A 27,857-nucleotide genomic window follows, 5' to 3' on the forward strand; every position below is an offset into this window, starting at 1 on the left:
TCAGCTCTTCGCATGAGGTAGCCAAACTCTTGGAGTTTCAGCTTCAACATCAGACCTTCCAATGAACACCCAGGACTGATCTCCTATAGGATGGACTGGTTGGATCTCTTTGCAGTCCAAGGGACTCTCAATAGTCGTCTCCAACACCACAGTTCAAAAGCATCAATTCTTTGTCACTCAGCTTTCTTTATAGTCTAACTCTCACATCCGTACATGATATATACATAATTTTGATGAAGGGGAAATACATGCAGTCAAGCATATATTTTTTTTGCAGAAGGCTTCTGCTAATCACGAACAGTTGTTACCATGAAAGACTTTACTGCTCTTTTAGACGTGAGGAGATACAAGAATGTGGCTCATAAAATCGGCTTCTGAAAATATCTAGCTATCTGATGACCTGTTCTGCCAGTTTCTCTCAGAGCACAAAATGGCTCATTTTTGCTCTCCATCCTGAATTCCTTTCAGAGGGTGTTGAAGATCAGCAACTATAGCAGAACATGGTTAAATCCTTGTAGAGGTAGATGGCAAGTGCCCATGGAAAGTGTCAATTTGTAGTTGCACTATCTTTGAGTCTTAATTCTGGCAAGACGATTTGGCTGAAATTATACAGAACAGTAGAAAGTGGGTAGTGGGCACTTATCTAGTTAATCTAGTCAATTTGGGTAATTTGCCAAGGAAAAGTATATTAAGGCCTGTATGATCTTTCTGATTTACAACTCTGATTTTATTTTAGACCATCATTTTATTTTTTCATTCCTACAGACTAAAAAAATATAGCTTTGGGGACTTAATTGACCAAGATATATGAAAATTTTAAACAGTGAGAACTTGTCAAAATTAAGTGCTTTCCTGGTGACCCAGTCGGTAAAGAATCTGCCTGTTATGTGGGAGGCAGGGGTTGGATCACTGGGTTAGAAAGGTCCCCTGGAAAAGGAAATGGCAAATCTGCTCCAACATTCTTGCCTAGAAAATTCCATGGACAGAGGAGCCTGATGGACTGTAGTCCATGGGGTCATGAAGAGTCAGACACAACTGAGCAACTAACACAAGTGCTATTTTATATTAATTAAGTTATTTAATAATGAGCAAATACTGTAATTTATTACACTCCGTTAAATGAAATTACTCATAACTTATTACCTGAAAGTTGATAACTTTCATTTAAATCTTTTGAATTACCAACTTCTAAGAGGTGTAAGAATTTTTACATTTTGGAAGATAAACATGATACTCTCCTTGTTCCTCCAGTTCGTGATAGAATATTGTTGAATGTTGACAGGTAAAATGGATCTTTGGCTCTTATATACTTGAGATGTAAGCTGTGGCTTCAATCCCTGGGTTGGGAAGATCCCCTGGAGGAGGGCATGGCAACCCACTCCAGTTTTCTTGCATGGAGAATCCTATGGACAGAGGAGCCTGATGGGCTATGATCCATAAGGTCACAAAAAGTTAGAGGCGACCGAAGTGACTTAGCACAGCACAGGATTTGAGGAAACAAGTATAGACATTGACTCTCCTTGTCTGTTGGTTTAGACATTATTTTATACACCATAGTGTCAATTATATAGCCACTGGAGTGAGTTACGTGCTTGGGTATGAGTCATAGTTTTAGCATCTACAGGGATGCCATTTCTCCTTTTTTTTCTCCCTCCCACCACTTCCTGTCTCTCTTTTCATCTCTCCCTCGTCTTCCCTCTGCCCATAATTCTTTTCTCCTAACTAGTGATAATATCAATACTGCTTATTATACAGGTTTCAAATGAAAGGCAAGTAAGGTTGAAATGTCTGTGTTTATATCTGGCATTAGCCTTGCATACTTAGAGGACTGATTTTTATTCAGTTCAGTTCAGTTGCTCAGTTGTGTCCAACTCTGTGCGACCCCATGGACTGCAGCACACCAGGCTTCCATGTCCATCACCAACTCCCTGAGCTTACTCAAACTCATGTCCATCAAGTTGGTGATGCCATCTAACCATCTCATCCTCTGTTGTTCCCTTCTCCTCCCACCTTCAATCTTTCTCAGCATCAGGGTCTTTTTCATGAGTCAGTTCTTCACATCAGGAGGGCAAAGTATTGGAGTTTCAGAGTCAGCATCAGTCCTTCCAATAAATATTCAGGACTGATTTCCTTTAGGATGGACTGGCTTGATCTCCTTGCAGTCCAAGGGACTCTCAAGAGTCTTCTCTAACACCACAGTTCAAAAGCATCAATTCTTCAGTGCTCAGCTTTTTTATAGTCCAACTCTCACATCCATACATGACTCCTGGAAAAGTGATAGCTTTGACTAGACAGACCTTTGTTGGCAAAGTAATGTCTCTGCTTTTTAATATGCTGTCTAGGTTGGTCATAACGTTTCTTCCAAGGAGCAAGCATCTTTCAATTTCATGGCTGAAGTCACGATCTGCAGTGATTTTGGAGCCCCCCCAAATAAAGCCTGTCCTGTTTCCATTGCTTCCCCATCTGTTGCCATGAAGTGATGGGACTAGATGCCATGATCTTCGTTTTCTGAATGTTGAATTTTAAGCCAATTTTTCACTCTCCTCTTTGACCTTCTTCAAGAGGCTCTTTAGTTCTTCTTCGCTTTCTGCCATAAAGGTGGGGTCATCTGCATATCTGAGGTTTTTTATATTTCTCCTGGCAATCTTGATTGCAGCTTGTGCTTCATCTAGCCGGTATTTCGCATGATGTACTCTGCATATAAATAAGCAGGGTGACAATATACAGCCTTGATATACTCCTTTCCCAATTTGGAACCAGCTCATTGTTCCACATCTCGTTCTACCTGTTGCTTCTTGACCTGCATACAGATTTCTTAGGAGGCAGGTCAGGTGGTCTGGTATTCTCATCTTTTTCATAATTTTCCACAGTTTGGTGTGATCCAAACAGTCAAAGGCTTTGGCATAGTCAGTAAAGCAGAAGTAAATGTTTTTCTGGAACTCTCTTGCTTTTTTGATGATCCAGTAGATGTTGGCAATTTTATCTCTGGTTCCTCTGCCTTTTCTAAATCCAGCTTTGACATCTGGAAGTTCACGGTTCATTTATTGCTGAAGCCTGGCATGGAGAATTTTAAGCATTACTTTACTAGCGCTGAGATGAGTGCAACTGTGCGATAGTTTCAGCATTCTTAGGCGTTGCCTTTCTCTGGAATTGTAATGAAAACTGACCTTTTCTAGTCCAGTGGCCACTGTTATGTTTTCCAAATTTGCTGGCATATTGTGTGCATCACATTCACAGCATCATCTTTCAGGATTTGAAATAGCTCAACAGGAATTCCATCACCTCCACTAACTTTGTTTGTAGTGATGCTTCCTAAGGCCCACTTGACTTCACATTCCAGGATGACTGGCTCTGGGTTGGTGATCACACCATGGTTTCTGGGTCATGAAGATCTTTTTTGTATAGTTCCTCTGTGTATTCTTGCCACCTCTTCTTAATATCTCCTGCTTCTGTTAGGCCCATACCATTTCTGTCCTTTATTGCGCCCATCAGGAGAAGGCAATGGCACCCCACTCCAGTACTCTTGCCTGGAAAATCCCATGGACGGAGGAGCCTGGTAGGCTGCAGTCCATGGGGTCGCTAAGAGTCAGACACGACTGAGCGACTTCACTTTCACTTTTCACTTTCATGCATTGGAGGAGGAAATGGCAACCCACTCCAGTGTTCTTGCCTGGAGAATCCCAGGGACGGCAGGACCTGGTGGGCTGCCGTCTATGGGGTTGCACAGAGTTGGACACGACTGAAGCGACTTAGCAGCAGCAGCAGCAGCAGCAGCATTGTGCCCATCTTTGCATGAATGTTCCCTTGGTATCTCTAATTTTCTTGAAGAGATCTCTAATCTTTCCCATTCTATTGTTTTCCTCTATTTCTTTGCACTGATCGCTGAGGAAGGCTTTCTTATTTCTCCTTGCTATTCTGTGGAACTCTGCATTCAAATGGGTATATCTTTCCTTTTCTTCTTTGCTTTTCGCTTCCCTTCTTTTCACAGCTATTTGTAAGGGCTCCTCAGATAGCAATTTTGCTTTTTTGCATTTCTTTTTCTTAGGGATGGTCTTGATTCCTGTCTCCTATACAGTGTCACGAACCTCTGTCCATAGTTCATCAGGCACTCTATCAGATCAAGTCCCTTAAATATATTTTTCACTTTCACTGTATAGTCATAAGGGATTTGATTTAGGTCATACCTGAATGGTCTAGTGGTTTTCTCCTCTTTCTTCAATTTCAGTCTGAATTTGGCAATAAATGAACATAGAACAACAGACTGGTTCCAAATAGGAAGAGGAGTATATCAAGGCTGTATATTGTCACCCTGCTTATTTAACTTATATGCAGAGTACATCATGAGAAATGCTGGGCTGGAAGAAGCACAGGCTGGAGTCAAGATTGCTGGGAGAAATATCAATAACCTCAGATATGCTGATGATACCACACTTATGGCAGAAAGTGAAGGAGAACTAAAGAGCCTTTGATGAAAATGAAAAAGGAGAGTGAAAAATTTGGCTTAAAGTTCAACATTTAGAAAACGAAGATCATGGCATCTAGTCCCATCACTTCATGGGAAATAGATGTGGAAACAGTGTCAGACTTTATATTTTTGGGCTCCAAAATCACTGCAGATGGTGATTGCAGCCATGAAATTAAAAGACTCTTACTCCTTGGAAGTAAAGTTAGACCAACCTACTGCTGCTACTGCTCCTAAGTCACTTCAGTCATGTCTGACTCTGTGCGACCCCATAGACAGCAGCCCACCAGGCTCTGCTGTCCCTGGGATTCTCCAAGCAAGAACACTGGGGTGAGTTTCCATTTCCTTCTCCAATGCATGAAAGTGAAAAGTGAAAGTGAAGTTGCTCAGTCGTGTCTGACTCTTCGTGACCCCATGGACTGCAGCCTACCAGGTCTTCCGTCCATGGGATTTTCCAGGCAAGAGTACTGGAGTGGGGTGCCATTGCCTTTTCCTGACCAACATAGACAGTGTATTAAAAAGCAGAGACATTACTTTGTCAACAAAGGTCCATCTAATCAAGACTATGGTTTTTCCAGTGGTCATATATAGATGTCAGAGTTAGACTATAAAGAAAGCTGAGCACAGAAGAATTGATGCTTTTGAATTGTGGTGTTGGAAAAGACTCTTGAGAGTCCTTGGCCTGCAAGGAGATCCAATCAGTCCATCCTAAAGGAAATCAGTCCTGTGTATTCATTGGAAGGACTGATGCTGGAGCTGAAACTCCAATACTTTAGCCACCTGATGCAAAGAGCTGACTCATTTGAAAAGACCCTGATGCTGGGAAAGATTGAAGGCAGGAGAAGAAGGGGACGACAGAGGATGAGATGGTTGGATGGCATCACCCAATTATGGACATGGGTTTGGTTGGCTCAGGGAGTTGGTGATGGACAGGGAGGCCTGGCGTGCTGTGGTTCATGGGGTCACAAGGAGTTGGACACGACTGAGCAACTGTACTGAACTGATTGCATTTCAGACTCTTTTGTTGACTATGATGGCTACTCCATTTTTTCTAAGGGATTCTTGATTCTTGCCCACAGTGGTAGATATAATAGTTATCTGAGTTAAATTCACCCATTCCAGTCCATTTTAGTTCACTGATTCCTGAAATGTCGATGTTCACTCTTGTCATCTCCTGTTGGACCACTTCCAATTTGCCTTGATTCATGGACCTGACATTCCAGGTTCCTATGCAATATTGCTCTTTACAGCATCTGACTTTACTTCCATCACCAGTAACATCCACAACTGGGTATTGTTTTTGGTGTGGCTCCATCTCTTCATTCTTTCTGGAGTTATTTCTCCACTGATCCCCAGTAGCATATTGGGCCCCTACCTACCTGGGGAGTTCATCTTTCAGTGTCCTATCTTTTTGCCTTTTCATACTGTTCATGGGGTTCTCAAGGCAAGAATACTAAAGTGGTTTGCCATTCCTTCTCCATTGGACTATATTTTGTCAGAATTCTCCACCATGAGAAAGGATGTATTTGTCATTATGCAAATCTATGCTCATACATACACATATGAGTTGTTTCTCACTCTTTGTGACCCCATGGACTATAATCCTCCAGGCTCCTCTTTCCATGGAGTTTTCCAGGCAAGAACACTGCAGTTGGTTGCCATTTCCTACTACAGAGGATCTTCCTGACCTAGAGATCAAACCACATCTCTTGTGTCTCCTGTGTTGCCAAGTGGGTTCTTTGCCACTAGCACTGCTTGTGAAGCCCCCTATTTGTCATTCAGTTCAGTTCAGTCGCTCAGTCGTGTAAAACTCTTTGCGACCCCATGAATCGCAGCACGCCAGGCCTCCCTGTCCATCACCAACTCCCGGAGTTCACTCAAACTCACGTCCATCGAGTCGGTGATGCCATCCAGCCATCTCATCCTCTGGCGTCCCCTTCTCCTCCTGCCCCCAATCCCTCCCAGCATCAGAGTCTTTTCCAATGAGTCAACTCTTCGCATGAGGTGGCCAAAGTACTGGAGCTTCAGCTTTAGCATCATTCCTTCCAAAGAAATCCCAGGGCTGATCTCGTTTAGAATGGACTGGTTGGATCTCTTTGCAGTCCAAGTGACTCTCAAGAGTCTTCTCCAACACCACAGTTCAAAAGCATAAATTCTTTGGTGCTCAGCCTTCTTCACAGTCCAACTCTCGCATCCATACATGACCACTGGAAAAACCATAGCCTTGACTAGATGAACCTTTGTTGGCAAAGTAATGTGTCTGCTTTTGAATATGCTATCTGGTTGGTCATAACTTTTATTCCAAGGAGTAAGCGTCTTTTAATTTCATGGGTGCAATCACCATCTGCAGTGATTTTGGAGTCCCCCAAAATAAAGTCTGACACTGTTTCCACTGTTTCCCCATCTATTTCCCATGAAGTGATGGGACCAGATGCCATGATCTTCATTTTCTGAATGTTGAGCTTTAAGCCAACTTTTTCACTCCTCTTTCCTCTTCTCCTTAACTTTCACTCTGTCACTCTCCTCTTGCCATAAGGGTGGTGTCATTTGCATATCTGAGGTTATTGATATTTCTCCCGGCAATCTTGACTAAAGCCTGTGCTTCTTCCAGCCCAGCATTTCTCATGATGTACTCTGCATATAAGTTAAATAAGCAGGGTGACAATATACAGCCTTGACATACTCCTTTTCCTATTTGGAACCAGTCTTTTGTTCATGTCCAGTTCTAACTATTGCTTATTGACCTGCATATAGGTTTCTCAAGAGGCAGGTCAGGTGGTCTGGTATTCCCATCTTTTTCAGAATTTTCCACAGTTTAATGTGGTCCACACAGTCAAAGGCTTTGGCATAGTCAATAAAGCAGAAATAGATGTTTTTCTGGAACTCTCTTGCTTTTTCGATGATCCAGCGCATGTTGGCAATTTGATCTCTGGTTCCTCTGCCTTTTCTAAAACCAGCTTGAACATCAGGAAGTTCACGGTTCATGTATTGCTGAAGCTTGGCCTGGAGAATTTTGAGCATTACTTTACTAGCGTGTGAGATGAGTGTAATTGTACAGTAGTTTGAGCATTCTTTGGCATTGCCTTTCTTTGGGATTGGAATGAAAACTGACCTTTTCCAGTCCTGCGGCCACTCTGAGTTTTCCAAATTTGCTGGCATATTGAGTGCAGCACTTTCATAGCATCATCTTTCAGGATTTGAAAGAGCTCAACTGGAATTCCATCACCTCCACTAGCTTTGTTCGTAGTGATGCTTTCTAAGGCCCACTTGACTTCACATTCCAGGGTGTCTGGCTCAAGGTGAGTGATCATACCATCATGATTATCTTGGTCATGATGATCTTTTTGTACAGTTTTCTGTGTATTCTTGCCACCTCTTCTTAATATCTTCTATTGTCATTAGTTTGTAACAAAACAACAACAAACCAAAAATTGCACTGATGCCTAAAGAGGAGGTATCACCTGAACTGTCTTGTCAGATGAGTAAATTTGGCATGAAGGGACATTCTCTTCAAGACTCTGAAAGAATGAGTTTTTGTAAGCTTTGATATAGCAAAAAATTAAAGGAAAGTTAAATGTCAAGGGTAGAAAATATAGAATGAGAAGATAAATCATTGAGAAAAAAATGCATAAATTAGTACAAATTAGGGGGCAGTTGCAAAGACCACACTTCCTTTGACACCAACTGCAAATTTGAGGATCCCAAAGACAGCTTTCAGGCTCAGCAATGCTCTAGAAGGATTCACAGAACTCAGGAAATCTGTTATACTCTCAGGTATAGTAGATGTCAGCAAAAGGATACAGATTAAAGCAATCTAGAAAAGATACTCAGGTAGAAGAATCTAGGAAAGTCCCATATGTGGTGTGTCCAGTTATCCATTCCTAGTAGAATCATGGTAGTACCAACCTCCCCAGCAATAATATGTAGTAATATGCACAGAATATTGCCAAATGATAAAGCTTGCTAGGAAGGTATGAGATGTGAGATTAGAAATGTAGGCAGGAGGTTACATCATTAAGGGCCTGAAGGCTGAACTAAGATGAATGAGTTTTGTGCTAAAAGCTACAAGGACTGCTGATGTATTATAGGAAGGAGTGTCATGAACTAATCTTCGTTTTGTTCTGTACTTTACCAAGCTTTCTATGGTAGCAGTGTGGATGAGGAATGGGACAAGGAATGTCATACAAGACCAGCTGAGCCACAAGAGAAGTCTAGGAATACTGGAGTAGGTAGCCTATTCCTTTTCCAGGGGATCATTCCAACCCAGAAATTGAACTGGGGTCTGCTGCATTGCAGTTGGATTCTTTACCAACTGAGCTATGAGGGAAGACCTAGAAATCTGTTAGGAGGCTAATATTAAAATCTGGCTAAGTAAAGAGAACTCAGCTAAGGGTTGTGTTGGACATGGTAACTGAATACAAAATGGGTGGGAAGAGAAGTAAAAGATAATTACCAGGTTTCTGGGACAGATGATTGGGTTGATTAATTCATTCAAGCAATACTGTGGACCTACTTTGTTTTAGTCAGTGTCCTAAATGTTGGAATATTATGATAAAACAATATGAAGTTCTTCTCTTACGTATTTACATTTCAACCAGAGAGCCAAGTAATAGGCAAGTTTATATACATATGTATTTTCTCCTAAATTTGCAGTATTACAAAGAAATAATAAAGCTCAATGAGACAGTAGAGTTAGTGACTGGGGCAAGGAGGATGACTATTTTATAGTTTATGTAATGTGGCTAGGGAAAGCCTCTCTGAACAGGTCGTATTTGAGTGTACATCAGAATGAATTAAGGGTTTAGAGCATTCTAGGCAAAGAGAAAAATGAATGCAAATACCGTGAGTTAAAAATGAATTTAGTGGTTTTAAGCCATAAGAATAGACCGGCATGCTGGATCAGAGGTGGGATGCAATAAAAGGACAGATGAGATAGGCAGGAAGTGAGCTGTTGACATAGGTTTCATGCATCGTGTCAAAGTTTGGATTGCATTTTTAGTGTGGTGGGAAGCCATTGAAGAATTTTGCTCAGGAGAATACCATGATATAATTTGCACTATAAAAACATTACTCAGACTGCTGGTGTGGTACGGTAGTGGGGATCTTCACTGAGAAAGACGCTAATGTAAGAAGAACAGATGTGGGGGGAAATGCATTGAGTTAGAAGTGCTAGTGGGATAGCTAGTCTCTAGTGGATAAATTGAATGGGTAATTAGTTATTCAAACCTCAGAAGAGAATTTTGTGAGTCAGCATATGTGGTTACTGAAACCGTGGTTTAGATGAAGTCATTATGTTTGATGTTTACAGTAAAAAGAGCAAAGCGTTGTCTTGGCAACACCATAATGTATTTTCTATTTAAGCAAATCGGTGGAGATACAATCAGTTCTGCCACTGGGCCACCACCTACGCATTCCTGAAAGTTGTCATGCTAAAAGATTGGCTCCAGAGGACTGCCTGCATTCAAATTCTGCCTCTGAACTTCCTAGTTGGATGACCTTGGGAAAATTATTTAAATTCTCTGTGACTTGTTTTTATAGCTCTCAGATGGATTAACAGTAGCACATACTTCATTATGTTACACGAATTACCTGGCTTAATATAGTAAAATTCTTAACATGGTTCTTGGTACATAGAAACAATTTAATTAATGCTGCTATTTTTAGTCTTTAAAAAATTTACACCATCTAATGAAGTGCCTGATTGATAATAAGTATTCTTTAAATGGTAACTAGTTTCCTAAGTGACACAAACTCAATTGATTGCCTGGTTAGAGTTAACTCATGAAATTAGTAACTTATAGACAACTGAGATTTTTCTTGCTCTATTCACCAGTACCAATTATCTAAATTTAAAATTGCAATTTGGTGGTATCTAGGGCGAGATATTAATGTAATTAAATTAGTGTAAAAAGTCTGTCCTGTGATAGAAATCTTTTTCTTTTTCTTCCTGTTCTCTCCACCCCTCTTGTCTGTGACTTTTTATCCTTAACAATTCTCTGCAAGCATGCCTCATTTTATTACACTTGGCTTTATCACATTTCTCGATATTGTGTATTTTACAAGGTGGACATTTGTGGCAGCCCTATTTTGATCATGTCTGTCCAGTGCTGTTTTTCCAGCAGCATTTGTTCGCTTTATACCTCTGTGTCACTTCTGGGTAATTCTTGCATATTTCAAACTTTTTCATTTTTATATTTATTATTATGATCTGTGATCAGTGTTTCTGGTATTGTTGCAAAAAGATTCCAAATTGCTGAAGGCTCAGATGGTGGTTAGCACTTTTAGCAATAAAGTAATTTTTAATTAAAGTATGTACATTATTTTTTAGACATAATGCTGTTGCATACTAAATAGACTACAGTATAGTATAACCATAAATTATTATGCACTGGGAAACTAAGCAATTTGTGTAACTCACTTTATTCCAATATTGACTTTATTGTGGTAGTTTGTAACAGAGCCTGCAATAGCTCTGAGATATTTCTATATGCTCTCTTTAGTCATCTACTCAAAACATTAGCTAAACATTCACAGTGAGATAAGAATGGTTAAAACTAGAATAATAATTAGAGTTCACATCAGGTTCCAACTCTGGTGGCTACCTAGAGACTGTTCTCCACTCAGTTTTCTGTTGGGGAAATAATCCTGCCATGCTTAGTGCAGCTTTCCAAGGGCAACGAGGTGGGGTGGAGGACCCGGTGGCTAGAAGGCCCCACGGAAGGCAGACGCGGAGGATGGTAGACTTCGAAATCAGTCTGATTGTGCTCAAATTCATTTCTACCTTTTATCAACTGTGTGTTTTTGACCAAGTTACTTAGTCTCTCTGGACCTCATATTCTTCATCTATGAGATGAGTATTGACTTTAATATAAACTTAAAACTATAAGATACTTTCTTTTTCCTGTTTCTGGATAACCTAGAAATGAAATAAGGTTAATGACATAGTAAAGGAACCCAAAGACTGCATTTCCAGTAAAACTGGGTACTGATATAATCTTTAAACTCCCCATTTCTGCTGAGAAAAGCAGATGCTCTGTGGAGGGAAGTCAATAGAAAGATTTCAGAAAGCAACAGCAAAAGCCAACTTCCAGAAAGTGAGGAGCACACCCTGAAGTACTTAACCTTTGAAAGTGAAAGTGTTAGTTGCTCATTCATGTCCAACTCTTTGCAACCCCATGGACTGTAGCCCGCCACGCTCTTCTGTCCATGGAGTTCTCCAGGCAAGAATACTGGAGTGAGTAGCCATTCTTCTCTCCAGGGATCTTCCTAACCCAGGCATCAAACCTGGGTCTCCTGCATTGCAGGCAGATTCTTTACCTTCTGAGTCGCCAAGGAAGCCCCATTGTATCTAACAAGTGCCACAGGATCTGGGGAGAACCAAAGCTACCCAGAGGGAAGTACAAGAAAGAAGCACAGGTAATAGCTAATGGCTCAGCGGGGACAGATCTCAAAAAAATGTAAAAAATCTACTTCCTAACGTGAAGGATTCATTCTGAAGTGTATGCCAGTGGGAATGATTACAGGGAAGGAGAGAGGAGTTGTGCACAGAGCTGGGTGTAGTCCTCCTGGACTAGCTTTGGTTCAGAGAAAGTGGGGCTGTATCAAGGAGCCATTTGAGAAGGAAACTCCAGTAATGCTGAAACAAAACCTCTGCTTTTGAGATTTGGCAGGAATGTCTCTCCATTTTCTCCCAGCATCCTTCTAAAAATTGCTTGGAGGTGAGACCATAAGAAACTAAAATAGAAAAACACAACAAGCTAAAATGTAGGGGAAAACAGCAAAAATGAGAACATGCACACAGAAAAACAATCCCTTCTATGTGAGGAAGATCATAAAGCAGAAATAGAAGAGCTCAGGAAAAGGAAGAGACTAAGATATTAAAAGGATATGAACTGTAAGCTTGTAGAACTCAAAGGAAGTAGTAAGGGAAAAAACCCTCTTACAAATCAAAATGAAATTGGAACACAAAGAGATTAGACATTATAGGAAGGACAAGATATGAGAAAATCAAACAAATGGAACTGAAGATAACATTTACAGAGAAATGACATAGAGGACAGCAATGGAGATTCAGCATGTTTATAATAGGAATTTTTGAAGGAGAAAATCGAAACTATAAAATACAACAAACACTCAAGAGAGTTTAAGCTTCACGAGAACTTAGCAGTTAACAAAAAAAAAAGAAAAAAGAAAACAGGGAAAAGAATCCCTACAACAAATGGGCATACTATGTGCCAGACAAAGTTATCCAGAATGATCAATATGAAGCCATATCCTAATAAAAAGTCACTGTACTTTGAAGATAAAGAACATAACACATCTTTGGAGCATGCTAGTTTAAAAAAAAAAAAAATGAATCACTTAGAAGGAGAAAAATGTTAGCTGGCTTCAGATTTTTTGACCCTAACATCAACATCTAAGGCCGGTGGAAACATGATTGTAAGATATTCGAAGAAAGAAAATACCAACAAAGAATGTTACGTTCAGCGAAGCTTAAGGTCCAACATTACCAACCATTTAAAAAGTCAGGAAAGGTTCTCATGAACCCTTCTTAAGGAAACTAATAGAGCATAAACTTCAGCAAAGAGAAATGACTACAAAAGACTGGTTCTATTTAACAGAAGAAAATACGGGAATGAAACAATATGAATAGCATATGAACTGGCAATATAGAACTGGTAAAGCCACCAAAAAGGAGGGAAGAAAAAGAGGAAAAAAACCCAGGAAGTAGATTGAGTTTGCTGATTGGTTCATCAGAAGCTGAGAATTAAATATTATCTGAAGCACATAGATTAAATAGAAAACACTGTAAGGATAGTACTTAATGAAAAGATAAATACTAGGAAAGATAATCCTATTGACTAATATTAGGTGGTAAAGGAAAAGGGGCCAAAAAGGAGAAAAAAGAAAAGAAAACATTGTTCAGTAAAATTAATAGCTATGTCTAAAGTGGACTAGGGACACTGTATACACTTTTAACTTTAAAAGCAAACTTTAGAATAAAGAGAGAAACCTTTCTTATCTCAAAAGAACATGAAATAGCAAAGGGAACACATAGTGACTTTAAAAATTAAAATGGGAAAGCAAAATATGACAGATTAAGCAAACTATCACATCAACGAACGTGCTGCTGCTGCTGCTGCTAAGTCGCTTCAGTCGTGTCCGACTCTGTGCGACCCCACAGACGGCAGCCCACCAGGCTCCCCTGTTTCTGGGATTCTCCAGGCAAGAACGCTGGAGTGGGTTGCCATTTCCTTCTCCAATGCAGGAAAGTGAAAAGTGAAAGTGAAGTCAATGAATGTAAATAGATTTAATTTTATATTCAAAGAAAAAATTTTCAGACACAAACAAATCAAACTCCTTCCACTTAAGACAGTACTTCAAAGTAGGTAAAAATAAAAGTATATGCAAAGGTTATCAGATAAAGCAAACAAAATGTGAGGGCAAAGGGGCTTCATACCAGATAAGGTAGAGATCATAAACAAAATAGACATAGACATACTCCTTATCGTTTGAAAAGGTGCAATACTCAGTAAATATATGAATATTATGACTACCTCTGCATAACAACCATAACATTAATATTCATAAAGTTAAGGCCGCATGAGATAAAAAGCCAAAAAGATAAATAGTGATGAGACTTTGTTAATCTTTTACTCCATGATAGATTAATTGTATAAAAATGAGGGTATAAAGGATATAAAATAAACAATGAGGTTCAGCAAACTGGTTTTAAATTCTGTACCCTGAAAACCATTGTAAGTACTGATCAAACACCAGAAAATTAACCATTTGTTAGGCTAAATTTCAAAAACAAAAAGTGCAACTTAGACACCATTTTCTAGTCACAATGCTATTAGGTTTTACTAAGAAATCAGAAAATAAAACCTAACTGGAAAATTTTGCATTTCTTCTTAAATCATTTGGGTCAATGGGAAAAATACAAGTAAAAATTGCATACTTTCTAGAAAACTGCAAAAATGAAAAATCATACAAAATGAAAATAATACATCAACAATCTATGGGATACAGCTAAAACAGTATTTAGAAAATGTACTGCTTAACTACTATGAATAAGTGCTCATCTCTAGAAACTAGAAAAAGAATCGAATCAAAAGAAAATAAGAAAAAATAATAAAGGTAGATGCAGAAAATGATACAGAAAGCAGACAGAAAATAATAGAAAGGATAAACAAATACAAGGCTCTACTTTTGAAATAAGCAATAGTTACCCTTAAGAACAAATAGACCAAAATATTCAAAATTGGAAATTTTAAGAGAGAATCTGAGATAGGGAAACAAAAATAATTTCAAGGGAATATTATGTTTTCTGAGTAATACATTTGGAGCCTAAAAGGAAGTTATTTCCTAAAAATATAAATTTTAAAAATTGATTCAAGAGATAGTTGAAATTTTGCATAAATTAACTGACATAAAAGAAATTAGGGTGAATGAAAAGCTATCAATGAAAAGGCCAACATGATAACCTTGATTTACAACTGAGTGTTAACTTTTGAGAAAAAAATTTAAAGGAATTTAAACTGTTCTAGACCATAAAAAAATAAAGTCCAACATTATAGTCGTATAAAGATAGTATAATAATGGAAAAACCACAGACCAGTCTTAATTAATGCAGTGTGTCTTAAAAGAATAAAATACAATGATCAAGTAGGTTTTATTTTAGGAATGCAAGGATGGTTCAAAAATTAAATTGTTTTGAGTAGTAAATGCTTAAAAACATTTGATTTTTACAAAGCCTAGCTATTTGTCATAAAAACTCAGAATTGAAGGGAATATACATGTATATGTATATTAGAATTGAAGGAAGTATTTATATTATGTGTATATGAATATAAATATTGAAAAGATGTACACTGAAGTTTTAAAATAATACTTTCTCTAGTATTTCATTCTAATAGAATCAGAAATTTGAGGTAGTAGATAGCAGGACTTAAATACAAAGATTGGTTTTCTCTGGGCAAGTAGCAACCCTAGAATATCATACCACTTAATTCTGACTTTTCGTTTGTGTAAAAGTAGCTGATCTGGCATCATAGAATGATAACTTTCACACACTTTATTATTGTATATACTTCAAGCATTGTGATTTTCATATTAGCAGTGTTTCTTCCATAGTTGATTTCTTGAATTGAGAATACCCTTAGAGGCAGTTAGCATTGAGAATACCCAAAGTCACAGATAAGCCCTTATGTTATGTTTCAGAAGTGTAAATTTTTGTTGAAGATTGGGAATGATCTAGCTGGCAATTCATGTCTTATATTAAAGCAAATAGTCATATTATGGAATTAAATTAAAATCTTTTATGAATTATTTTAAAACAAGACATCAACATTTTTTTTACATGTTTTTATGGGGCCTTGTTAAAGTATTTCCCCAAATTCCTGGAGATGCATATAAGTTATAACTGCTGTTAAGAATATTTTGGTGGACATCTGCTACTATATTTGCAGTTTGTAATAAACATGAGTTATCAAATATCTACTAATCTTTTATGAAAGGAAAACTAAGATGATGTGTAATCTTGCTGGCTAATCTTCAAAAATCTTAATTTTTCCTCACTTATAGTTATAAATAAATAGTTCTTTAACGTACAGTGATACAACTGGGAAATTTATCACCCAAAGATAACAAAGATCACATGACTATTTAAGCTGTTCTGTATCTTTGAGAAAATTTATTATTTTTACAAATGGTATAGGTTTATAATTTTGTTGGACTCTAGGGGTACATGTTGCACCTGATCAGATTTGGATGGGGCAAATTCATTCATTCAGAAATTATAGAAAAGTTTGAAGAGAGATATAATAGATAATATAATAGGTATAATAGATATTCTGAGCAGACATAGAATCCATCTTCCAAGAGTTTATAATTGGGTAAGGGAGATAGGCAATATACTATCAATAATATTACAATGAAAACTAGAAAAATAATAATTAAAAAATATATGTAAAACCTATATTTTAATAAAAATTATTAAGAAAGTCTATAAATTACAGGGAGGCCTGGCATGCTGCGATTTATGGGGTTGCAAGGAGTCGGACATGACTGAGCGACTGAACTGAACTGATAAATTATTTGGATTAAGAATTACTGTGGAGGACCGAGACAAAATAGGAGAGAGAGAAATATGTAAGGGAGAGAAAAATATACAGTGCCAAGCAATTTAAGAATTTCAGTTGTCTTGTCCAGAAGTTTTCAGGGTACTGGGTACTTTATGTGTAGCACACACTTAAGGAATTAGGCATAGGGAGGGCTCTTATGTAACTTGCAAATTATTGGAAGGCTACAGAGAAAACATCCTGAAAAATTATAGTTTAAATAGGTGTGTGAACTTAATTTATAAAATGGTTTCCAAACTTAAAATTTCTCTTTGTAAGTATGTCTCCAGTTTCTCTTGATCAAAGAAGGCATAAAATTTTAAATTCTAAATTAATGAAGTAAATGACCATCTGGGAATCTTTGAACATGTACATTCATTGGAGTAACAAGTTCCCTAATAAAACATTTATTAAGTTTTGGGCATAGGGATATTGGGGGGTGTGTGTTTCAGATGATAAAGAATAACATTTTACTCTCCCTTTCCATACCTCTCATTACCTAGACATTAGTTATTGATAGAGCATGTTTATTTTAGAAATTACTATTGATACCTACAAGGAAGATTTTCTCATACTCAAACATTTATATGAACACATGAATGCCTAAGAGTAAGATTCTTTCTCTCTTTCTCTCTTTTTTTAATTTCCAGGCATAGACATTCTTCATCAACTAGGCCTTGGAGGCAAAGATGTAAGACACTCTTCATCAGTGACCGCTGTACCACCATCATCTACACCACTACCTCAGGGGGTCCATGTAACAGAATCGGGTGTCATTTTAACAAACGATTCCTATATTGAATCACCTCTTGTGAAAATTTTACCAGTCAACTTAGAACAGCCATTTACAATATTAATTGGGTTGCAGTCATATAGAGTAAACAATGCATTTCTCTTCAGCATTAGAAGTAAAAATAGACTGCAATTAGGAGTACAGTTATTACCTAAAAAATTAGTGGTATACCTTGGAGGAAAGCAGTCTGTCTTTTTCAACTACAGTGTTCACGATGAGCGATGGCACTCATTTGCCATTGCTGTTACCAATCAAGATGTCTCAATGTTTGTTGAATGTGGAAAGAAATATTTTAGCAGAGAGACTCTTTCGGAAGTTCAGACCTTTGATTCTAACAGTGTGTTTACCTTGGGAAGTATGAATAATAATTCTGTCCATTTTGAAGGAGTAGTATGTCAGTTGGATATTATTCCTTCTGCAGAAGCATCTGCAAGCTATTGCAGATATGTGAAACAGCAGTGTCGCCCCGGGACAAGCCTTCCTCATACAACTATTGTATCAACTAAGATACCAGAAAACTCTCTCCTGCCCAAAAGATTGGGTGAAAAAGTACTGTCACAGGACACAGTTACTGAAAACAAAAGTGTTCTAGATTTCACAAATAATGATTCTGTGGCAGTGAATAAACAACAAGAACACCAGATATCAAGATCTCAGTTAACTTCTCTTCATTCACAGAATGTCTCTGCTATGGATCTTGTGAACCATGTGATTCAGACCAAAGAATTGATCACTGAGCAACTTATTCAGGCAAATTTAAGCCTGCCAATGTCCCATCGTAGCCTCAATGAGCCAAGGAAAAAAAACAAGGATAAATTTATTTCTCTTCTAAATGTGTCGGACAATATCACACAACATAATGATAAAATAACTGGTCTGTCACCACTTAAGAAGATATCATCTAGTCTTCCACATATAAAACAAGATACAATTAAGAATCTCAAGAAGGCTATCACAGCAAATCTGCACACTAATGAACTTATAGAACTGCAGCAGATTTTAAACACAACCTTATACAGAGTGACAGATGAGCCATCTGTGGATAATCACCTTGATCTAAGGAAGGAAGGTGAATTTGATCCTGATGCTACTTATCCCATCGAAAATAGCTATGAAACTGAGCTTTATGATTATTATTATTATTATGAGGATCTTAATACAGTGCTCGAAATGGAGAATCTAAGAGGGCCAAAAGGGGACACTGGACCTCCTGTAAGTTATTATTTTTAAAATATGTCTTAATTCACTAATTTACCATCCATTTCAGAAAGAATTCTCTGGGCTGAACAATATAGAACAGATCTGTCTTAGGTATGTAGCCTGGCTTACTGTGAATGCATTCATGGTTGCCATAATATATCCAACCAGAATGCTACTCTGGCTCAAATGTTGTACTTTTTAAAAACTATTGGCTGGCTCAGAAGGTTACTTAGTTCTGGTAAAGTGGTGAGTAAGCCATGTTTTTCTTGTTGAATTGAAATTCAATCAGGAATTGAGTTGCTAAATACAGATCAGCATTCTATTTTATTAAAAATCTGTAGACTTAATGCATAGTCATGTTAAGAGAGAATATTAAAGTTATACTAGACTAAATAAAAATATTTTGAATACATTATTAAGTGTATTTTCAGCAAAGTAGTATCATATGAACCTTTTAGATAGAAATAATTTTATAGTGAGTCATTGGGGAAAAGCAAACCCTTATATTATAGAAATTAAAATATTTCACTTAGGATTATAAAGAGTAACATATTTCATTATATCTTCCATGATATGGCCAATTTACATTTATAAGTTAATAGAAGTTCCATCTACCTCATGCAAAAATAGCCACTCAGCAGTCCATCAGTCCATTTAGTAGGAAAAAAGCCAAGTCACTTCCTTAATAATTCATTAACAAAGCTATGAGATAATAGATTGATTATTTTAGCTCTGAAATTCTTTTGTCACGTAGGTGCAATTACTGATGGATGATCTTTTAATCATTTAAGACTCATTTAAAGCTATTTAAAATCACATTAGAGACATGTTTTTACCATTCATATTTTGAATACCTTTAAATAATCAACTTATATATCTTTAGAAATCTTTTTTTTTAATTTCAAGCAGAATAAAATATATCTTAAGATATTTCTTGATTTGATGGAAGTAAAATTTGAGACATTTGTTTAGTTCCAGAAACCATAGAACAAGAGATGATGCCACTTGCTTAGCTTGTGTTTACTTTTATTACTCAAAGTAACTTGATAGGTATTGAGCAATGCTTAGAGTGAATGTTTAAAGGATTTAATAAAATCAGAAGAATATATTATAGAGAAATAACTTTTCAGCTAGTAGTAAAATTGAGCCACTAGGCAGGTCATATTAAACAGTAAAGGAAGCTGTTTAGTTTTTTCAAAAAATGTCAGAGATGAGTATTAATCTCTGCTCTAAGTCCAGAAACAGTTATTTTGGCAATGGTTGGTAGGTGAAGCAATAATAGTCCACGGATAGTTCCTTAGTCTCTCGTATGGGCAAAGCAGAAACATAAATTGTGTAAAATAGAATCACTGCTCAGAAGGAGCTTATGTTGTGGTAATAGTGATACAGAAGTACATCTGTAACCTTGTCTCATGGTCAAGTAAGATACATGACCCTGAGAGATGCAAACTAAACATGTGGAGTACACATTTTCAAAGGTAAGAAAAAAATTTTTGAGGAGAACTCTTTGAAAGATCACTTAAGGCTGAGCTGTTCAGGATAGGTTCTTGTAGGCAAACTTAGAACCTAGACCTCAAATAATGGATATGATTTTGATAGGTGAAAGAAACTGTTGTATCTTTTATGTAGGAAAAACAGCAAAATAGCTATAATTTATTGAGATTTTTTACCTGTGGCAGGAACTCTGCTATGCCCTTTATGTTTGTTATCTTAGAAAAACTTGGTAAGTTTAGTATTATTACCCTCATTTTTCAGGTGAGGAAACTGAAGCCCAGAGTAACTTGTTTGCTTGCTCATAACCACATGCCAATAAATGATAGACCCAGGATTTTGACCCTAGAGGTAGGTTTTCTGCCTCTAAAGGTCAAACTCTTTCACAATATGAAGCTGAATAACGATAGATAAATGTAAGGCCAAGGTAGACCTTATACAGGTTGTAGAGGTCTCAATTTTCAAATAATAGTTCTGACTTTATCATGTTCTCAGTGGGGAATTTTGTAGGTTTCTAAGTAAAGATATGATTAGGGAAGTCAGTCTGTGGCAGTGCCCAGAACAGACAGGAAATTCCTGTTATCTGGATCTTACAAAACTAGGACATTATCTAGGATAACAGCAGGGAAAATGCAAAGGAAAAGTAGCATTCAAGGGAGATCTTGAAGGAAGGTTTGGTAGAACTAGGAAATTAACTGGACTTAGGGACCAAATGAAAAGAAAGAGGATCAAGGTGGCTCTAAGGTTTTAAGCCTGTGGGTTGAGAGACTGGTGATACCAATATAAAAACCAATAATTAAGACAGGAAGTTGATTTTAGGAGAAGAAACCGAGTTAAAACATTTAAGGTGCTATTGGCAAATCAGCAAGCTGTTGAAAGATTTGAAGAAGGTGAAGTGAAAAGAGAAGTCAAAGTAGGGGGGTATAGATTATGGGAGTTTTCCCATCAGTATTATAGAGTCAAGAAATTTGCAAGGAAAGGACTTGGCATAGAGTCAAGAGCCAAATTGTAAGGAATGTTTGCTTTGTGGTTATAGAAGGAAAAAAAAAAAGAAATGTGACAGGATAGACAGATGGGACAGAACAATATAGTTAGTGTTAGTCACTCTGTCGTGTCTGACTCTTTGTAACCCTGTGGTAGCCTGCCAGGCTTCTCTGTCCATGGAATTATCTGGGCAAGAATACTGGCGTGAGGAGCCATTCTTTTGTCCAGGGGATCTTCCCGACCCAGGGTTGGGATCAAACCCGGGTCTCCTGCATTGCAGGCAGATTCTTTACTGTCTGAGCCACCAGGGAAGCTCATAATATAGTATCATAAAAGCCAAAAATGAGAGTTTTGAGAAGAAATTGATCAGCGGTGCTGAAAGCTAAAGACTGAGAAAAAGTAGAGGAAATCCTTTGGATCTTCTGGTGGGAAAGTTGTTATTGAACTTTGATAATGATTTCAGCATAGTGTAGAAGTCTAAAGGTAAATTTCAGAAAGTGTATGAGAGAGTAAATGGTGATGAAATGGTGAACTTTATAGAGATTTTGCACTGCTTCTTGAAGTGGATTAAGCCTGAGGACAGCCTGATCTTTCCTACTTGTTGATGCCTGTTTTTCATCTACATACCCTTGATGTTCTTTTGATATCTTTGAAGTTCATTTCAATAAAGCTATTAGGTTCTGTGTCAGTTTTTTCTGGTACTCTTTTGATCTGAAGTTTTTTGTTTTGTTTTACTTTCTAAAGAAACATCTCTCCTTAATTCTCAGGCATTTTTCTTATCCATTTTTCTATATTCTTCAGGCACACCAGTACACACATGTTAAAAGTCCTTTGTGATGATAGTATTTATTATCTTCTCTACAATGATGTCCATGTGTTTGCTTTTTTTCCATTTTATGTAAATTCAGTTAAACTACATCCATATTCCTTAACTGATTTTTTTCAATTGTGGTCAGCTATTATTGCTTCTGATGTGGATTTAGTCTATAATTCTTTCTTTTTTTGCTCTTTCAATCTTTAAGCTGTTTTGGCTCACATTTCATTACCTTGGTTGTTATTTTTGTCTTTTATGACTCTTCTTTGAGCTTTTTGTAGAGAAACAGCATCTTGAAATTCTTTGGATTTATAATGAACTATATGAACTTCTTTCTCTGCATGGAGCAATCCTTTTCTGGTAAAAAAATTTTTCATTTACTTTTAATTTATGTTTCTGTCCTCATACTTCCCCCCTCCCCTCAAAATGTATAGGTCCCTTGCTGGTTTCTTTCTGGTTATCGCTCATTTTTAAAATAAAAACGCCACTATTTGGGCCACTATGTGCTTTAGCATGGTATGGGGCTGCTGCCAAGTCGCTTCAGTCGTGTCCCACTCTGTGCGACCCCATGGACTGCAGCCTACCAGGCTTCTCCGTCCATGGGATTCTCCAGGCAAGAACACTGGAGTGGGTTGCCATTTCCTTCTCCAATGCATGAAAGTGGAAAGTGAAAGTGAAGTCACTCAGTCGACTCTTAGCGACCCCATGGACTGCAGCCTACCAGGCTCCTCCATCCATGGGATTTTCCGGGCAACAGTACTGGAGTGGGGTGCCATTGCCTTCTCCTAGCATGGTATAGGGAGAGGCAAAAGGGAGTTAGGTGGAGTAGTACACAGCATCAAATTCAAGTTGCTGCCTTCAATGCCATCTTTTGATATGTTTTGTGTCCTCTACCTAGAAATGTATCTCCTCTCGTTTTCATGTACATGAAGCCCTCTGTATCAGTCTAAGAAGTGATATAATGATTCATGCTCTTGTCTTTTACCTCCTCCCTCCACCAGAATTTTCCTGAGGTTAGGAGATTTGTTGCAGATCATAAAAATGATGGGTTCTTCCTTTTCAGCTCTGCCTTCCTTACTCTTGGGTTGTTTGAACTGGATCTTTGCAGGGTCATGAATTATATTCTCTGTGGCTTTACCATTCCTTTGAACTTAGCTATTGTCATTAAAGGATCATTGGAATGAACTTTCTGGACTGATATACTGTTAGTTATCTGTAGCCTGTCCCAGGTTTGAGGTCTGAGGAGGGTTTTTTGTTTTCAGTCATCTTTCAGCATCTTTCCTTATTCCAAAATGTCTTACTATTTGAAAGATAATTTTCATATTTTATGGTTTGTGGTTGTGGTCGTTTTCTTGTTTCATCAGAGAAGTTTTTTTCTTTTGGTATTTTTTGTTGTTTTCAGAGGGTTTTTGAGGGAAGGAGGGTAGCTTTAAAAATGTTCTCATTCTGCTATCTTTTATAGAAATTCACTAGTGACCCATTTTAGAATGTAAATTACATCATGTCATTTATCTGCTTAAAACTCTTCAGTGACAGGAGAGTGTAGCAGTTAGAATAAATTAAAACGTCTTTATCATGACCCATGCAGTGAAATGTCATCTGGCCCCTGTTTTCCTTGGCAATGTCACTTTGTTCCACTTTTGTTTACTTCCACTGTTGGCTTTCTTTTAGTTCCTTAATAAGATTGTATTTTTGTTTTATTTTACTCATGCTGTCATTCATTTTATTCCTATTTTCAAATTTTGTTTTCTCCTCTTTCCTCATTCCTCTTCATTTTTTAGGTCTAACTTAGAGCTTCCTCAGAGATGCATTCTCTCATAGCACAATATAAATTATGTGCACTGTGTTGATCTCTCTTGGTTGCTTGTTCTTTTCCTCATATCACTAAATAAAATGCATATTATGTGTTTATTTGTTAGTAGGTGTCTTTTTATCTCATTGTCAGCTCCAGGAGGTTTTGTTGCTTACTAATGTTTATTGAGTAAGTGAATGAATCAATGAGTGAGTGAACTATAAAAAGAAATTTAGATGCAAGACTTCCAAGATCCACCAGACACTACTCTCTTACAAGTATTGGATACATTTGCTTCAGTATATTACCTTAGTAATAATAATATTGTAACTAACACTGAGTACTACTTGTGCTCCATGCATACCTTTAAAAAATTGCTCTATAGTTTATGGTTAATTACTCTATATCAGACATAGTTACAAGTATTTTATATACAATAACTTTAATATCCACTGTAACATCATCAGTGTTATAAAGATGAGAAAACTAAGTCTTAGCAAGAGTAGCTGACTTGTCTAAGGTCATTCAGCAAGTAAATGATTGAAGCATGATTTGACTGTAGATTGGATGATTGCCAGGCTTCCCTGGTGGCTCAGACGGTCAAGCGTCTGCCTATAATGCTGGAGACCCGGCTTCAATCCCTGGGTCAGGAAGATCCTCTGGAGAAGGAAATGGCAACCCACTCCAGTACTCTTGCCTAGAAAATCCCATGGATGGAGGAGCCTGGTAGGCTACAGTCTATGAGGTCGCAAAGAGTCGGACAACTGAGCGACTTCACTTTCACTTTGGATGATTGCCATAGCATTGCTCTTTAACTAAATTATACTTTCTCTTAATAACTGATAATCTGAAAGTTAAAGTGCCTTTTCTAGTACTTCACTTATAGAAAAAAATTCATAAAAAGTCATATCATATAAAATTGCTTTCCTTCTCTGGTTTCTAGGAAATACCTGTTAATAACTTATTCTCAAAGATATGGAAATGAAAAATTGTGAAGACAAGTTAATACTTATTGCTAATTAATTCAAATATTTTAATCACAGCATAAATATGCTTTTTCCCCCACCTCCACTATCTAATATGAACTGTAATAATTTCTTTTTCAGTGTGAATGTAGTAGTGTTTCTTTTGTCACAAAGTAGCGTGATAGGGCAGTAAACAAAACTAGATATTTTAATTTTGCATTTAATTTTTTATCTTTAGAGTTTATTTTAGAGGACTTAAAATCATCAGCTGTTAAGTTCTGAGGACAAAAGTAGAACCAGAACTAGTTTTAAAAAGAGTTTTAATTTTTTTTTAAATAAGTGAAAGTCAAGTTTTGATGGAAGCCAGTGATATAGTAGTAACTCTCAAAATATTTGAATAGTTCAGGATGGAGAATAGAAATATTACTTTTATGTGGTTGAAAGAGAAATATTACTTTTTTAATTTTAAGGAATACATGAAAGGTTTTTGTTAAGGGGTATAAAAAGGCAAAATAAAAAGGAAAATGGACAGTTTGGAATATACAAAGAACATTAGAAAACTGAAAAGTGACTGAAAAAAACTGAAAACAAGCATCAATAAAGGAGAACGTTTCAAAGAGAAAAATGTTACATGACAATGAAGATCAGTAGGTCATGCTATATGTTAATGGTAGGGCTAATATTTTAACCTTGACATGTTTAATATCAAAGTTCATAGTATTTTTACTGCAGTAATGAATGAATGTTTGTAAAACATTGTATATAAATGTAAAACATAGGTATATGTATGCTCTGAGACATCAAGAATAATACCATGGCAGCAGGGCGCTCAGTAACAATGAAATGAATAGGCAGATGAATGAATGAATATGTATTAATCATATCCCAAATGAATGTTTATTCCTCCACCAGTTGATTGTTAAAATAAGTTTTAAAAAAAAGATAATATAAGGCATTAATATGTGGAAGCAAAGTAGTAGTTTCCTATTTCTTATTTGATATATTTCAAAAGTGACATTTAAAGAACTCAGAATACCTTAAAATTGATCTGTTTTTACTTTTTTACTGTTTTTACTTAAAATTGATTTTGTTTTTACAAAACCATTTAACTCTATTGACCTCTTGGTATGCTGCATTTTGTGTAGGGCAGATATATTACTGAATATACTAGCTCAACTGGTAAAGAATCTGTCTATAATGCAGGAGACCTAGGTTCAATCCCTGGGTTGGGAAGATCCCTGGAGAAGGGAATGGCTACCACTCTAGTATGCTGACCTGGAGAATTCCATGGACTGTGTATAGTCCATGGGTTCGGAAAGAGTTGGACACAACTGAGCAACTCACATACTAGAAGGATCTCATTGTAACAGTTAACACATTACACAGATCTTTGGTATAAGTCTTCTAAGAAAACATAAAATGGTCAGTGCTTTATTTTTTCAAGGCAAATCTTCATTTGAAATGTGTTTGGAAAAAACCCCCAAAAACCTAGAGTTGTTGATCTCCAAACCCTAAATTGAATTCCTCTTTCAGTAGTAAAAGTAAATTTAGGTAAAAAACTACCCACAAAACTACTAGTTATGGTCCCTGTAAAAACCAGATACAGTGGCCATAACCATAAGTCATAGACTTCCTGCTGCCATATCTGACCAGATTAAAGAGGACATTTGAGTTTCAACTCTCACTCCTGCTGATTAAGGTGAGGGGTTTCATGTTATTTTAAAACCATCATCAGCTAGTAACTGGGGACCAAAAAAGAGCCCTGGAGTGAAATCTTCCCAAGACTTGTGAGAAAGGATGCGTCTGTTCTCTTGTCTAATGTCTCAGCATTTGTTTTCCAAGGGTCCCCCTGGCCCAGCAGGCATCCCAGGTCCATCAGGAAAGAGAGGCCCGCGGGTAAGTGGATGGGTTCCATTTCTCCCTTGCTGTTACAGTTGGTAGTTTTCCAGTATGCTTTTCCTACTGTTGTACAGTCTGTACTTCCTCTGGAAATCCGCCTAGATTGTCAAACTTAGCCTGGCCTTTGCCAATTCAAGAGAAGCTTGGGAACATGTGCCACTTATTTATTTGAGTGTAAACACCCAGCCAAAGCATTCTCTGTGAACATGCCCAAAAAGATAATCAAATTTGTAGATTAGTGATTGTTTTGGTGCTACTTGTAGCATTATTCTTAGTTATAAAGTGATCTCATCTGTACTTGATAGTCCAAGGTGGGGATCATTTACTTTGGGAAATGAAGAAGAGTGGGCAGCCTTAAAATAGTGCATTCCTGGATTACATAGTGGAAAATATTGGAATTATAAACTAAAAAAATAATTGTCCTGAGGAAAAAAGCTTCCTCAAGGGTAGCAGTAGTTTTTCACATTAAACAGGTCCAACAAAAGATTTATTGCTGTGTTAGAATTCATTTCTGTCAAACCTCAAAAAAAAAAAAAAAAAGTGAACTTTTACTAGCAGAAATTCTTTGAAGAGCTAGAAAAGGAATTATGATTGTATGTTATAAAGACAAATGTAAATACCATATATAATCCACTTTCTTTCCTAATTTTTGCTTATCATATAAACAAATTAATGTAAAACTCACCCTAAAATGCTAATTTAAATGGTCCATATTCACATCAAGCTCTTGTTGATGTGAGGCTCAAGATGAATGCTTACTCTGCTCTAGCTGTTTAACATTTCTTTTCTTTCTCTATACTTGATGACCTACCACATTCCTCTCAAGAGTGTTTTGTAAACTTGTCCACTCTCCTACAGCCAACAAACCATTTCTGTCCTCCCCGCTTTCTGTCAGGAGACCCTGGATTTTGCTTTCTGAGGCACTGAGTTCCCCTTTGCATTAATTATATTCCCTCTCCACTGCTAAGGCTGTTCTTCCACAACTTAACCTTTTCTATCCCTAGATTTTATCTTATTTGGCAACAAACAGCAAATTATCTTTTTTTTTTTTTAAGTCCCAGACTTTTACTGATGCTAATTTTTCCTAAAGTTATTGTCCTTGCTCACTTTTGCACTAATGAGCTCTGTGGAATAATACTTTATACCCATTGGTCCCACATCAACAAATCATTTGTTAATCCTCATATATTTCCCCACCTACTTTATTGAAAAATTTATTTTTGAAGACTACACAAATGAGAGGTCAAGAAATCTAATTTTTTCCCTTAGTTTTCATCTTGCTAGATATACTTTCCATGTTTGTATTGCTATCATTCCTCCCCCTTCTGAAACACA

General features: G+C 37.1%; 1 protein-coding gene across 5 annotated transcripts in view; it reads left to right on the forward strand.

Moving 5' to 3' along the window:
- COL24A1 (collagen type XXIV alpha 1 chain) overlaps window positions 1-27,857 on the forward strand; it is a 391,998-nt gene that overhangs the window by 20,293 nt on the left and 343,848 nt on the right. For all 5 annotated transcript variants that reach the window (XM_027536666.1, XM_027536671.1, XM_027536669.1 and 2 more), the window contains exons 4-5: window positions 17,235-18,589; window positions 26,466-26,519. In XM_027536666.1, the coding sequence (XP_027392467.1) occupies window positions 17,235-18,589; window positions 26,466-26,519 (1,409 nt within the window). The remainder of the gene's footprint in view (window positions 1-17,234; window positions 18,590-26,465; window positions 26,520-27,857) is intronic.

Source organism: Bos indicus x Bos taurus, chromosome 3 (assembly GCF_003369695.1).
Source record: "Bos indicus x Bos taurus breed Angus x Brahman F1 hybrid chromosome 3, Bos_hybrid_MaternalHap_v2.0, whole genome shotgun sequence".
NCBI lineage: Eukaryota > Metazoa > Chordata > Mammalia > Artiodactyla > Bovidae > Bos > Bos indicus x Bos taurus.